Source organism: Brachyhypopomus gauderio, chromosome 2 (assembly GCF_052324685.1).
Source record: "Brachyhypopomus gauderio isolate BG-103 chromosome 2, BGAUD_0.2, whole genome shotgun sequence".
Lineage (NCBI taxonomy): Eukaryota > Metazoa > Chordata > Actinopteri > Gymnotiformes > Hypopomidae > Brachyhypopomus > Brachyhypopomus gauderio.
In genome coordinates this window covers 1737501-1753281 of record NC_135212.1, presented here as the reverse complement: position 1 = coordinate 1753281, position 15781 = coordinate 1737501, and the positions used below count along the sequence as shown (strand labels likewise).

Here is a 15781-nt window from a genome sequence, read left to right as displayed (position 1 = left end):
AAACAGCAATACATACATATTAGACAAGGTTAATTCAGTAATACAGTACATAGAATTACAATTCCCTTTTCTCCAATGGTACATTTTTCAACATTGTCATGGCCCATAAAACAAGTTCACTTTCACTTCCTTTTACCTCAAAAATGCAAAAGCTCATTTTGTTTTCCCCAACAAGCAGCTCGAATATGAAAGCTAGTATAGTGTGCAAATACACATGTGAAAAAGACAAAAACAATAAATAATAATTAACGTGAGAAGTAAAGCACACGATTTCTGAGTCTGAGCACTAGTGACCATCCTTGTGGGAGCGGCACATTCCACGATGTTTAGTGAATCAAACAACGCGTGGAGCACAAAACCCCTGAAAGCAGCCGAAATCCCTTCCACCATTGCACATTAGCAGCCCAAATCCTCCTTTACGTCCATTATGGTCAGTGAAACAGTAGTGGGCCTCTGCCAATTCAACACAAAACAGATTGTAACACGTGTTGTAAGATTTGTCATACAACACAATCATATGTTATAAGATAACTGTTAGTACATTGAAGTATGAGTCAATGCCTTAAAGAACTAGTCGGTACATCAGGGTGGAACCGGTCCAATCACAAAAGTGTACAGCGTAAGCTTTGGACACAAGGCTGATATTCACAATCACATGCCTCGTTTCAGCAGAGCAAGGCCTTTCCATTTTTTTTTTTTGGTCATTCTTTAAACTGGACAACACAAATCATGAGTGAGCCTATCACAGGCCTTTACAGGATGGAGGCGGCTCCATCCGATTGGTCCAGATCAGTAGTGTATCTCTCACATGTCAGCACTGCTTCAGCTGGCCAGACTTCCGCTGTGAAACTACACTACCGAAACATAACAGTGCATTTGTGCAACACACCACTGCTTTTCCTTTGCTATCAACAACGAAAATGACAGCAAGCTACATGTTATAAATATGTCTATACAGTGTCGTTTGAAAAGATTTTGACATTTGAACCGACAGTGTTGTCAGCCGGTGTATCACAGACACACGATGCACAGACACGTACACACTCGAGGGTCCTAACACAGTCTGGTGAGAGGATCCACATGTGGTGTTTGAACGGCTAAATCGGTAGCACCTGGTTTCACTGTGGTCATTCTCAGAGACTGATTTCACACAAGCCTTATGGTTTTAATCTTAACCAGTGTTTTGAGTATTTTTCATTCTACTGTCATATGATAAACTGTAGCACTTTTCTGGAAACTCACCTCAGTTCCGTTCATTAGCCTGACTAAATATGCAAAAAGTCACATTTACTACCGGTATTATCTGTACTTTATCTCAAGAATATGGAAAACTGACTATCAAAATCTCTGCTTCTTTACAGAACTACTACTGATAGACACAAATATTATATGTGTAATAATGTAGTGGAGCTAAGAGCACGTTAATTTCCACATGCATATTTTAAGGTGTCTTTAAAATCTTGAAAGTTAAAATAATTCCTTTTTTCAGAAAGCAAAAAGCTACATTGCTATATCTGTAGCAATGCCCTTTGCTTTTACACACATGGCTGAACAGAGTCATGAAATTCACATTTGTATGCTTTCCTTTTTTTTCCTATGTTACTTTTTCATTTTTTTTCTGATTTAATAACCTTTTTTCAGGTCACACCTTCAAATTTAAGACCACAGCAAGAAACAAGGAGTCATATGATGCTCAAGCATGGAGCTCATTCGTACGAGGGAACACACTCAATCCGCCCAGTTCATACTGTACAACCATGATGTGACAAGCCCTCCGAGCACTGGCACAGTCTAGATAACTCAAAAGACACTCTAGGTGTGACATCAAAGACTTACCGTCATACATGGTGTAGATGTTGTACGCCCCAAACACACAGTTCACACACACACACACACACACACACACACACACACACACACACACACACACACACACACACAAAGCACATTAAACCAAACGGCATGCTTCCTTCAGACCTTCAAGGGTACTGCCCAAGTCCCCATGTGGGTGAATCTCCAGTGCCGTATGGTGGCTGGTACCTTCGTGTTCATGTTCAGGGACGGGGGTGGACGGGACAGGACGGAACAGGACGGGACAGGACGGGACAGGACTGTCTGAGACCTGAGTGTGTAGAGGCGAATCTCCAAGCCCAGGCTGCACCTCACAAAGGCGAAGATGAGGAGCATTCTGGCTGTCCGCTCTGCCTGTTCTCATTTTTTCCGACCTTCTGAGCAGTGCTGGAACTGGGCGAAGCTCAGGAAGACCTGCTCCAGTGAGATCTGACTCACGCAGTAGTCCTCAACGCTGTATTTCTCCTTAGCCGCCTCGAGGGTCCCAAACACCTGGCAAGACCAACACATGACATGTGGTGTGTTTCTGATGGGGAGGAGGGGTGCTAAATGATGCTAGACCAGGTCTACAGCAGCTCTGGTGCCCCATGGGTACGACCACTACCCTCTAGGAGGGAAGATCAGTTGCTATCTGCACTTTTCTACATGTCTACTATAACGTGTGTGTGACTGGAGAACATACCTGAGCCCAGGTGAGGGTTTTGTCAGTCAGGTGGTAGTGTACCATCCCCTGATGTTCATCTTTCAGTAAACTACCTGTGAAGATCATAAAGTAATAATGAACAAAATGATTAATCAATAACAGATCATGTGAGTAATACCAGAGCTATTATGCCCAGATCAATATAACCACACAGACAGATGTGTAGACGGATGGATGTCGCAGGCACAAACCAGGGAACGTGCTCTCAATGAAGTCTTTAAAGAGCTGGAGATCCATCTCCTCTAAATCTGCCTCCAGTCGGACTTTGGCCAACAGCGTGTAGCCACTGCCAAACTTACTCTTCAGGTGCTGTGGGCTCCCCAGACACTTGAACTGCCCATTGACCATTACAGCCAGCCTAGTGCATAACGCCTCACACTCCTCCATACTGCAGACACACACACACACACAAGCACAGATGCAAAAAAATGCAAAATTAAGATATGCACACAAACATGAACAGACACACATGCAGACAAATGTACTGAGACACACACAGAGACACAGTTAGGAATAAACATGCTTCAGTAAAGTTCACCTTACATGACCTTACTACATTCTGTTAAAGAAGGCTTAAAGCAAACACTGGAAAATTACCAATCAGTAATAAAAGCTACAGGAGGTGAGAGCTGGCTAATCCATTCTCACTTGGTAACATTCGTCTGTGGGCTAGTTAGCATTGCTAACAACAAAACGTGTGTGTGTTTGGAGTAGAACGATTCATTCTGCTCACGATTTGATATGATCCATGACAGTGTATTCACAATTTAACATTCTAATGAAACTTGACAATAAATAAAAATATATATTTCTATAGTGTAAAAAAATATATTACATATATAAGTTATATTAAAATATCTTTATGTGTATATCTTTATCTCAAAATGTGTTCACTAGAGTATGACCTCTGGTGTGCAAACAATGCTACTGCATTCGACAGCATAATAAACACAACACTATACCGTCCATCATCGCATTTCTGCATTCCAAAGAATCTCATCACAGTCTTGAGTTACAACCCTACTGTGAGTAGTGAAGTGACTAACCTGTGTGAGGTGATCACAACAGCTTTGCCAGACTCTCTGGTACGTGTGACCGCATCCCACAGCAAGCGCCTGGCAACAGGGTCCATGCCAGTGGATGGCTCGTCCAGGAAGATGACAGGCGGCCCACCAATCAGAGCCATCCCTGCACTCAGTTTCCTCTTATTGCCCCCACTGTGAGACACAAGATATCCAAAAAGAGGGGAGGGGGTCCATTAAACATCATCAGTAGATCAGATTGGCCCTAATCTGTAAAAACAGCCCACTGTTACCCTTTTAAATCCTCCCTTTCCATGACAAAGCTCCCCAAAACTATCCCCCAACTAAAGACTCTCGTGTGCAAATCGCCTCTCAATCATGACTCATATGCTCTCACGTCTCGTCCTTTCACTCATGTCTCATATGCTCTCACTCATGTCTCATATGCTCTCATGTCTCTTTCTCTCACGCATGTCTCATATCCTCTCACTCATGTCTCATATGCTCTCATGTCTCGTCCTTTCACTCATGTCTCATATGCTCTCACATGTCTCATATGCTCTCACTCATGTCTCATATGCTCTCAATCATGTCTCATATGCTCTCACATCTCGTCCTTTCACTCATGTCTCATATGCTCTCACTCATGTCTCATATGCTCTCATGTCTCGTCCTTTCACTCATGTCTCATATGCTCTCATGTCTCGTCCTTTCACTCATGTCTCATATGCTCTCACTCATGTCTCATATGCTCTCATTCATGTCTCATATGCTCTCACTCATGTCCTCTCGCTCATGTCTCATATCCTCTCATGTCTCTTTCTCTCACGCATGTCTCATATCCTCTCACTCATGTCTCATATCCTCTCACTCATGTCTCATATCCTCTCATGTCTCTTTCTCTCACTCATGTCTCATATGCTCTCACTCATATCCTCTCACTCATGTCTCATATCCTCTCACTCATATCCTCTCACTCATGTCTCATATCCTCTCACTCATATCCTCTCACTCATGTCTCATATCCTCTCACTCATGTCTCATATCCTCTCACTCATGTCTCATATCCTCTCACTCATGTCTCATATGCTCTCACTCATATGCTCTCACTCATGTCTCATATTCTCTCATTCATGTCTCATATGCGCTCACTCATATCCTCTCATGTCTCATATCCTCTCACTCATATCCTCTCACTCATGTCTCATATCCTCTCACTCATATCCTCTCACTCATGTCTCATATCCTCTCACTCATATCCTCTCACTCATGTCTCATATGCGCTCACTCATATCCTCTCATGTCTCATATCCTCTCACTCATATCCTCTCACTCATGTCTCATATCCTCTCACTCATATCCTCTCACTCATGTCTCATATCCTCTCACTCATGTTTCTCGTCCCCCCGGACGTCCCCCTGGCGCCCCCACCTGTAACTGCGGACCAGTTTGTCTGCGTGGGGTTCCAGGAGGAGGGAGCGGAGCACGTTCTCCACGCAGGCCGAGCCGTACTTCTCCGGGATGCCCCTCAGCCTGGCGTACATGCTCAGTGTCTCCCGGCCTGTCATGTGATCCAGCACCGCGTCAAACTGGGGGCAGTAGCCAATCCGCTGCTGCACCTGCAGGACACATGGGGACAGCCACAGGACACGTGGGGACGGCCACAGGACACGTGGGGACGGCCACAGGACACGTGGGGACGGCCACAGGACACGTGGGGACAGCCACAGGACACATGCAATACTCCATCAGTGTCTCGTTTACACTTGGAGGTGCTACTGTTTTAAAGTAAAAAAAGGAATAGTGCTTTCACAAATTTCACAATTGTTCATAATTAATGATTTAAGCCAATGCAGATCTGTTAGTATCTCACAAATTAGTACTTTATATATTTGTATATATCTACAAATGCACAGAATTTGTATAGCGTCTTCAAATGTTACACATATTAACTGAACTTTCAGTCTGTGTTTTAATTCAAAGGTGTGTGGCGTGTAACCCAGTCGGAACTGTGTCTGACCTTCTTCACATCTCGCAGGATGCTGTAGCCATCAATGAAGGCGTCACCCGCGCTAACCGTCTCGTCTCCCGTCAGCATTTTGAAGGTGGTCGTCTTTCCCGCTCCGTTAAAACCCAGCAGGCCAAAACATTCCCCCTTGCCGACGGCCAGAGACACGCGGTCCACAGCCACCAGAGACTGACTCCCTGGGTACACCTGCTCACAACACCACACACCTGAGTGTACGAGCTAAATACCAACCAGAACACGCGCCATAATAACAATCATGCTAATAATGCTAATGCTAATAATGAATACATCTTAGTGGGGACCTGTTAACATCACACAAATGACATCAGCTACCACTTTGACTTGCACTTCCTGTATTTTCATGTGTTCTAGTGAGGATGTAACCTCTTAAATGTGCATGTGTGAATGTACGAAACAACTTCATATATGTGCCTGCACTTACGTGCACACACACCCACGTGCACACACACACACACACAGTAGTAGCTACCTTGGTAAGTTCCTGGAGAATGAGGGGACTGCCCACCATGGACTCCACCACAGGCTGGCACTCCAAAACCCGTTTTCTCTCCTCGGCCACGTCCCTGTCCTCCGGCGGGAGGACCTCGCGAGAGGCCTGCACCCCCTGAAGACACGCCAACGTTACGGCCGCGCGTGTCACGGAGAACCCCCGTCACACACTGACGCCATGGCTGACTCCACGCTGGTCACTCACCTTCCTGTGTCTGCTGCAGACGCTGAGCAGTATACGCACACACCGGAGCTCGATAGCGAAGAGGAGGAGGAGGAAGACCACGCCCTGCAGAGACATGGCCACCAGGAAGCGCCCGACGCCGGGCTCCTTCATGGAGAAGTAGTTCAGCTGGTAGGTGATGTCTGTTGAGGGCCAAACGGTCATTCCCAGTTGATTAGCATATGCTAATATGAATGGTAAATACATATGAATACTCACAATATTAATAAATACATTCTCACAGGCCTTGGCTTTTTCCACAACAACAACATAATGATAATGAAATTCAGCTTTATAGCAGCCCTACACAACGGCGGTCACAGCTCGGTGACCTCGTCCTCGTGTCTGCGAGTGCCACTCACTGTAGAAGTGACAGATGTCCTTGGTGAAGAAGCTGCGGGTGCAGAAGTGGATTGTCTCAAAGTTCTGGTAGAACTGGCTGAAGGACATGCCCAGGCAGTAGTTGGGGAACAAGAGGAAGATCTTATCCAGTAGGTGTGAGAGCTCCTGGAGGTGAAGCTCTGAGGAGAACCACAGTCAGGACACAGTCAGGACACAGTCAGGACAGTCAGGACAGTCAGGACAGTCAGGACACAGTCAGGACACAGTCAGGACACAGTCAGGACAGTCAGGACAGTCAGGACACAGTCAGGACACAGTCAGGACAGTCAGGACACAGTCAGGACACAGTCAGGACAGTCAGGACACAGTCAGGACACAGTCAGGACACAGTCAGGACAGTCAGGACACAGTCAGGACACAGTCAGGACACAGTCAGGACAGTCAGGACACAGTCAGGACACAGTCAGGACAGTCAGGACACAGTCAGGACACAGTCAGGACACAGTCAGGACAGTCAGGACACAGTCAGGACACAGTCAGGACAGTCAGGACACAGTCAGGACACAGTCAGGACAGTCAGGACACAGTCAGGACACAGTCAGGACACAGTCAGGACAGTCAGGACACAGTCAGGACACAGTCAGGACACAGTCAGGACACAGTCAGTCAGCATAGATTACTTATCTCTTCCAGAGTGAACCAGACCCCTATATACCTTATAAAAGGTATATAGAAGGTATAAAAAGGTATATAAAGGTAGCTCACTCAGAAATGCAAATCCTAAAGGACACATTTTAAAAGGCCCCATTAATAATAATGAGCCCATCTACAAAATGTCCACTCCAATCTTTCATGCCTTCTCGTTAGCGTTAGCATTTTTTGGTAAAACTGCACTTCCCACTGTGCCCTGTAGGAGCAGCGGCGAGCAACGGCTCACCAGGGATGGTCATTATGGTGACGGCCAGGAAGGTGGCTGTGCCACTGATGACGTTGAAGATGGTGAGGCGTGTGTAGGCGGTGGCAGCGCTGGAGAACAGGAAGCTGAGCAGGTACATGAGCGGGATGACGGCCCAGCCGTACAGAAGCAGCAGGAGCAGCACGTCCACCAGGTGGTTCTCCTCTACGAAGGCCTTCACCGCAAAGGCCCGGAACACCACCTGAGAGAGGGAGGGAGAGATAGAGAGAGGGAGGGAGAGATAGAGAGAGGGAGAGAGAGAGAAATATAAGGGGCAGAGAGAGGGAGAGAGAGAGAGAAAGACGGGGCAGAGAGAGAGAGAGAGAGAGAGAGAGAGAAGGGGCAGAGAGAGGGAGGGAGAGAAAGATGGGGCAGAGGGAGAGAGAGAGAGAGAGAGAGAGAGAGAGAAGGGGCACAGGGAGGGAGAGAAAAGGGACAGGAAGAGGGAGAGAGAGACAGAAAGAAAAACAAAGAAATTATTGACTGCAATGAACAACCAAATTATTTAATATGCTACCAAACTGAAGAGCTTTGTTTTCACCTTAACATAAATACCCGCCCGTCTCCTCGGCAGTGTATAAAGCGCTCAATAAATTCATCAACAGCAACACGGTTTATTGAAACCCTCCCTGACTTAACTGCTTTAGCCCACTCGCCATCCGATCCAGGAGAGTTAGATAGTCTAACCGACTACTTAGAGAATACCTGCAGATCAACTCTAGATATAGTAGCTCCACTAAAATATAAAAAAGCTAGATCCAAAAAGCTCGCCCCATGGTACACCGACCAAACTAGAAACTTAAAACAAATAGCACGTAAATTAGAGCGGAAATGGCGATCTACTAAATTGGAAGTATTCCACTGTGCCTGGAAGGATAGCATTATTGACTACAAACGGGCACTCACTAAAACACGCTCAGCATACTTAGCCTCACTGATAGAGAAAAATAAAAACAATCCTAGATTTCTTTTTAATACTATTTCTAAACTCACAAAAAATCAAGCAGGCACAGAACCTCAGATTCCAATAAACCTCACTAGTAATGTATTTATAGATTTCTTTGATAATAAAATAGAGAATATTAGACAAAATATAAAACCCTTTATTAGCAATACAACTGGTATGTCATCTGGTTTGGTTGATATTGATTTAAATTACATACCGGGAGAAAAACTTGATGCTTTTCATCCACTCCCAAAATCAGAATTAGAGAAAATAATTTCTTCCTTAAATTGTACTACCTGCACATTAGACTCAGTTCCCTCAAAGTTATTAAAAGAGGTATTACCAGCTGTAACTGAACCTCTTCTAACTATAGTTAACTCATCCATTACAATAGGTCACATGCCCAAATCATGTAAATTAGCAATTATCAAACCTCTGATCAAGAAACCAAATCTTGATCCGACTGTGCTATCTAATTATAGACCCATTTCAAACACATCATTTATATCTAAGATCATAGAAAAAGCTGTTGCCCAGCAATTATGCCTATATCTGCATAGGAATAACACATTTGAAAAGTTCCAATCTGGTTTTAGGCCCCATCACAGTACTGAAACAGCATTAGTTAAAGTAACAAATGATCTCCTCCTTGCATCAGATCAAGGCTATGTATCACTGTTAGTGCTTCTTGATCTTAGTGCAGCTTTCGACACAATTGATCATAGGATCTTGCTAGAAAGGTTAGAACGCTGGGTTGGAGTCTCAGGCACAGCCCTTTCATGGTTTCAGTCTTACTTAACAAATCGCTATCAGTTTGTAGAGCTCAATAATATTTCATCCAAACGTACAATGGTTAAATATGGGGTCCCGCAAGGCTCCATCTTAGGACCACTATTATTTACATTATATATGCTACCATTGGGCACAGTTATAAACAAACATGGTGTCAATTTTCACTGCTATGCGGATGACACTCAACTTTACATATCAGCCAAACCCGATGACAAACTCAGTTTAGGAAAAATTGAGGCCTGTGTAAGAGATATTAAATGCTGGATGTCTCTAAACTTCCTACAATTAAATGAGGACAAAACAGAAGTTCTCCTTGTGGGCCCTAAGGCCGCAAGACAGAAAATTCCAAACTTAATGCTTAATCTTGCAGACTATCCCATTACACCTGGCACAGTAGCCAAAAACCTAGGCGTCATACTCGACTCCGACCTATCATTTGATAAATATATAGATCATACTACTAGGATAGCTTTTCTACATCTCCGCAACATTGCCAAATTAAGAAATGCATTATCACAGGATGATGCAGAAAAATTGGTGCACGCCTTTGTTAGCTCTAGACTAGACTACTGCAATTCACTACTGTCAGGATGTTCAAATAGGAATCTAAATAAACTTCAAGTAGTTCAAAATGCCGCAGCTAGAGTTCTGACCAGAACTAGAAAATTTCAGCATATTAGACCAGTCCTATCAGCCCTGCATTGGCTCCCAGTTAAATTTCGTATTGATTTTAAAATTCTATTATTAGCATATAAAGCACTACACGGGCTTGCTCCTGAATACCTCCAGGAACTTATTTCCTATTATGAACCCCCACGTCAACTAAGATCACAGGGTGCTGGTCTGTTATTAGTTCCACAAATTAACAAGGTAACAGCAGGGGGAAGAGCCTTTTCTTATAAGGCCCCCCAGCTTTGGAATAATCTTCCTAAATGTGTCCGGGACTCTGACACAGTCACAATCTTTAAATCTAGGTTGAAAACCCACTTATTTAGTCTAGCGTTTGATAATTAATATCCCCCTTAGATAAAGGTACAGATCCAGGGGTTCATAGACGAAGGGTTTTATGGTAGACTGGGGTGCTGGTGCTGTCATCCTGTCACTGCTCGTGGTCACTCAAGTTTGTTGACAGTGCAGTGGACGGATGCCATTGTCTCAGAATGCCCCCAAGCCTATGTTACCTTCTGGTTCTGCCTTTTTTTAGCTAGGCTGTAATAATTTAACTTAGTGCCGGAGTTGCTGCCACACTCCAGAAATGTTTATAATTTTACCTGTCCTGTATATGTCCTCATACAGAGCTAATTTTCCCTGTTTCATTTCTCCACATGGCTGCCCGCCTGCTTGAGGAATAATGAGATGAGGAGAGACAAGCGATCCATCCTGGCCGGCCACCTCCTGCCTAACCGGATGCCTACACCATGATGGACATTATTACATATTTTTCGGTCTAAATGGACATTATTGCATCTTTTACATTCTGTCTACATTCTGTCTATATTATTGTTGTTGTCATGGTGACCGGTGTCGGCCAGAGGAGGATGGGTTCCCCCCCTGAGTCTTGGTTCCTCTCAAGGTTTCTTCCTCATGCAAAAAACTAGGGAGTTTTTCCTTGCCACTGTCGCCTTTGGCTTGCTCACTGGGGGCTAGGACTCGGCACTTGTAAAGCTGCTTTGTGACAACAACTGTTGTAAAAAGCGCTATATAAATAAAATTTGATTGATTGATTGATTGACCATCTAAGATGTCAAATTCTTTATATAAAAACCTTTTTTTGAAGCTTGACTGTGTATGGCTTACCATTTAGTTAAGAAAGAAATTGGTCATGCAGTGGTCAGAAGAAAGGCAGAAAAACCTCCTGTGGTGACTCACTGGTGCCTCACATAGGAAACTTAATCTCATCAACCCTCTGAATGTGACTGTGGAACCGCCCACCACATCCAAACAAGAAGCCACTCTTGATCAAGGGACCAATCACAGGAGCACCCATAAACTTGTAACTTTGTTTTGAATTTATAGTTGTGAACATGCAGGTCCTAAACCATCCACTAGGTGTGCTGTAGCACTCCCAGTACGCCTATTCCCCATGACCTCTGGAGCATCTCTAGCATTATTGTTTTTATAGACCACACCATAATGATCCATAACAAAATATGCTAATGAATACAATCCTTCATGGTTTAGTGAGTTAAATTTGCAAAATTCAATAAAAAAACACTTGTCTTCAGACTCCACGTCCGTTCGAACATCAGAGTGCCCGGTTTAAGAAAAAAAAAAGTCCCATGATGCGAAGAAACTGACTGACCAGCATGAGCAGACAGGGTAGCAGGAAGTTGATCATGTCCCACAGCAGAGCGGAGAACCAGAAGTTGGAGAGGTAGACGCCGCTGACACGCTGCACATGCATGGACTTCAGCGCCCGCTCGCTCACCAGGAGCAGCGAGAAGGTGCTGGCCAGCGACGCCATGCCGTACATCAGGTTGATGGCGATGGCGAAGCCGGTCTGGCCCCTGAGAAACAAACCAGACAAACAGGACGAAGAAAGCAGACGACAATAGTCAGGAAACAAGAGTAAAATGGTATGGATACGTTTGTGTGGAGGAAATGGGTCACACTGTTGCTAGCATGGACTTATAGTCCTCCATATGCTGAGTGTTAGGTGATACAAAGCATATACATAGAGTATTTGTATATACTATATACTATACTATAGTTTAAATCGCTTGTCACGGCATGCTCTGTTGTTAGAATGTTGCTGAAATCAATTTGAATGGATACTTCAGGCAAAACGTTGTCTAATGGCCACTGACAACAAGAGACGTGTTGATCTCACGTTGGTCTCACGTTGGTCTCATTGACTCTCCAACATTAGCGTTAGTGGCTGCAGTATTCCTTCATGGGTCTTGCTCACCATCCTCACAATCAGACCCCTCAAGCCGGCACCACTCTCCGCTTGTGCAGCACACACTCACTCTGACAGCTGGCTCTGGGCCTTCTCCGACATGTTGTAGGGCATGGGTTTGTTCCCCGTCTGGATGGAGGCGTTGGGTCCAGCCAGCAGCCTGTAGAGCGCGTTGTCCACCAGCATGAGCGCGGTGGCCGGCGTGTGGTAGCCCTGGTTGTTGAAGTAGCCCCTGATTTCCGTGAGCATGTTGCCTCGGTCTTGGAAAGCCACGCCCACCACACAGCGCTCGTTGAAGGCTCCGCCCTCCCTCGCAGAGTGGTAGAGCACATATTCCGAGAAATCTAGGACCACGGGTATAAAAAATGTATAGTAATTCTTTAAATGCCACCAGGAAAAAATCTTTCAGCATCACGCTCAAAATCACAAGTGCAGGTTACAGGTAAAAGGTAACAGGTAACAGGTTACAGGTAACCCAGCACCCTTACCAGTTAAATTGGTAGTGGGTGTGGCATCCTGAGCAGAAAGCTGTGCGGAGTAGATCTTGGCCAGTGCTGTAGCCAGCGTTCCAGCACTGGGGTCCAGGGCCACAGGCACGGTGGTGGGGCCGTAGCGGCTCAGGGCCAGGGGCAGCTGGGGGGTATTGTGCTGCCCAGGCAGGGTACGGGCCACCACCAGGGACACTATGGTGAAGATAAGCGGCACCAGGAACTGTGCTACCATCACCTTCCAGTTACGCCAGCTGTACAGCGCCCTCTTCAGGAACATGGCATAGAACTGCTGCATGTACAGTTTCGCCTGGAAGGAAGCAGAGGGAGGATTAAGATGATGGAGGATTAAGATGATGGAGGATTAAGATGGTGGAGGATTAAGATGATGGAGGATTAAGATGGTGGAGGATTAAGATGATGGAGGATTAAGATGATGGAGGATTAAGGTTTTACAGCAAGTGCATTTTCAAAAGCAGTTCAAGCTAAGGACCGTTTGGTTGAGAACTTCATTTGCGTTCATGCGCTTGTGCGGCACGCACGGACTGACCCCCGTGTTGAGTTTGATGTTGGAGCAGTCCTCCGAGATCAGCGTCCCACTGTCGGTGAAGTCCGTCACGTCCGTCAGCCCGCTGCTGCTGCTGGCGTCGTCCACTGTCCAGTCATGTGACCTCCGCTCATGCTGGTACTGCAGGGCTGGGAGCTGGATGGCCTGAATGTCCAGACTGGAGTCAACCAGCTTCCCTACCCTGGCCATGTACACACACACACACACACACACACACACACACACACACACACACACACACACACACACACACACACACACACACACACACACACACCACACGTAAGACACCAAACAATCACATTTCCTCTTGACCTGCTAATCTAATATAACAGCCACAGCCCTCATTCTCTATGTGAAGGCACACGGGACCATTGTGGACGGGCCAGTTGTGAAACCCATTGTACAGACCAATACAGTGGTGAGAAAAACTCTCTCTGGGAACTCTTTGGAAGAGTCGAGTGCTTTATGTTATCTGATCATTAAATCTTATTTAAGACACAAGTTCTACACTTCCATATCAGTACTAAGACCAGACAGACCTCTATGATAAAGGCTCTGTTAAAAAAGAGAATAATTCAACGTCACACGTTTCAGGCAGATTAGTATGTTGAACACAAAAACACAACTCCAGTTACATGCTCTTCACGAGACAACTTTGGGAACCTTTTGAGAACTGCACAAGCATCATATGGGCCTATCAAAAGAGGTTTCATATGATCTCAGAGGGAAAGTTAGTGAACTTCACAAACTTCAGTGCAAAAACCTCCTGAGGGCACAGCTCAGCTGAAACAATGCTTTGTGGACATGTGAGCCAAAAAATTAATTGCTTTGTATATTTGTACAAAAGTGCATTGTTGCACGGCAACAGCACCCTTATCTCTACTGTGAAGCGTGGGGGGCGGAGTACAGTGCCCTGGCTGTATGGCTGATTTACTGCTTGCCAGATCAATGAATTTTTCAGGAAATTCAACAATAAAAGCGTAGGGTGCCTTTGTGTGCCCAGTAACTCAGAGGCTGGATCATGCATCATGACAACAAACATGGAGATCAATCAACCACAGAGAGGCTCGGCCACTGGGCCCACTGTATTTTCCATTACCATAAACTTTAGTTTGGTTTAACTGAAACTATTTTGCATAAAGGAAAATGCCAAAATGCTTCCTTGAACATTATTAAATGTCCGTGATGTTTATTTTATGAAAACTGCACTGTAGAGCCCTTCATGCAGATAATTTCCCTCACACACTAAACACCTAGAGAAATGTAATTGGAAAACCGATGGGTTGAGTTACTAGAAACGACAAAAGCGAGCATTGAAACGCCATGATCTCCCAAAAGGCTCGGCACCTACTGCAGGTTTGAAGAAAATACCCAGAACCAGTTTTAGCAGCCCAGGTCATCGCTCCCTGTGTGCTACAGTCACCCGCCTCTTAACCAGGAACAAACGACTCGCTTTAGAAAACGGAGTAATGGAACAGAAAGCAGAAAGGGAACAAAAACAGAACAATTCGCTTCAGTCTTGGAGCCCCTGCGAGATTCAGACTCACCTAGAATATGGACTTAAACTGAAAAAAAAAGAAACCATGTATGAAGCCTATTTTTAAACTATAGAAGATTCAGAAGGATTCTGGGAAAAAAATACTATTGACTGAGTGAAGATGGAGGCAAGGGGACCTGCTTCAGTGGAACTAGCGGACCTAGATAATGGAAGTAGAAAAACATTTCTTGGCCACACATGACCTATAAAAAACTGCCTTTGCCAGGAAACAAAATCTCTTCTCACAGATTACAGTCTTTATCTACAATATGAATAGGACGTATTTGGGCTCTTCTGAGTACCTCAGGAAGACTTCTTCCATGGTGGTAACTGAAGCTCCGTAGCTTGCGATGCCCAACTCTTCTCTATTCATCTCAAGCTCAGCAAACAGGAGCTCGAACCTGCAAGGACAGAGCAGAAATGTTAGCTTACAGTAAACGCGCTTTTTCAAATGACCCATCAGGTGTAATTTACAATGAGCCGGTCAAATATACAAAGTACTGTAAAATTATTCTGACGTAACTGAAAAGATCACAAGATAAAAAGAAATATTTGAGGAATCGATGTGAATTTCACTGGTCCCAGCAGTTTGCATCCCTGACTGTAGGTAACCTTGTGTTTTTCTTCACAACTCACTCACTGATGATCATAAGATCATGCAATGAAGTATCAGTGAGTAAAAGAAAAAGATTGTGATATGAACACCCCAAAATCATACTCATTCATAAATCATAAATGATCATGAATCATTTAAAACACCCCAATATTATACTCCCGTGGTTATTCGCCCAAGGCAGTAGCCTTAGCGAGAAATAAACACTTGCTTGTGCTTTCGGAAGATCTCACAGAGCAGGCAATGATTTTAGAGTGAATGAGAGACAGAAGTGTGTGTAAGGGCCAGACGGACGTCGCA

At 44.9% G+C, this 15781-nt stretch overlaps 1 protein-coding gene across 1 annotated transcript in view; it reads right to left on the bottom strand.

Moving 5' to 3' along the window:
- Positions 1–644: 644 nt before the first annotated feature.
- Positions 645–15781, bottom strand: part of abca3b (ATP-binding cassette, sub-family A (ABC1), member 3b) — a 32236-nt gene continuing 17099 nt past the window's right edge. The window contains exons 17-31 of the mRNA XM_076982063.1: positions 15171–15269; positions 13311–13509; positions 12761–13070; positions 12343–12616; positions 11676–11880; positions 7618–7837; positions 6701–6859; positions 6321–6481; positions 6096–6230; positions 5597–5791; positions 5008–5195; positions 3601–3771; positions 2746–2942; positions 2534–2607; positions 645–2343 (exon numbers count right to left, since the gene is read on the bottom strand). Of these exons, the coding sequence (XP_076838178.1) occupies positions 2212–2343; positions 2534–2607; positions 2746–2942; positions 3601–3771; positions 5008–5195; positions 5597–5791; positions 6096–6230; positions 6321–6481; positions 6701–6859; positions 7618–7837; positions 11676–11880; positions 12343–12616; positions 12761–13070; positions 13311–13509; positions 15171–15269 (2719 nt within the window). The 3' untranslated portion in view covers positions 645–2211. The remainder of the gene's footprint in view (positions 2344–2533; positions 2608–2745; positions 2943–3600; positions 3772–5007; positions 5196–5596; positions 5792–6095; positions 6231–6320; positions 6482–6700; positions 6860–7617; positions 7838–11675; positions 11881–12342; positions 12617–12760; positions 13071–13310; positions 13510–15170; positions 15270–15781) is intronic.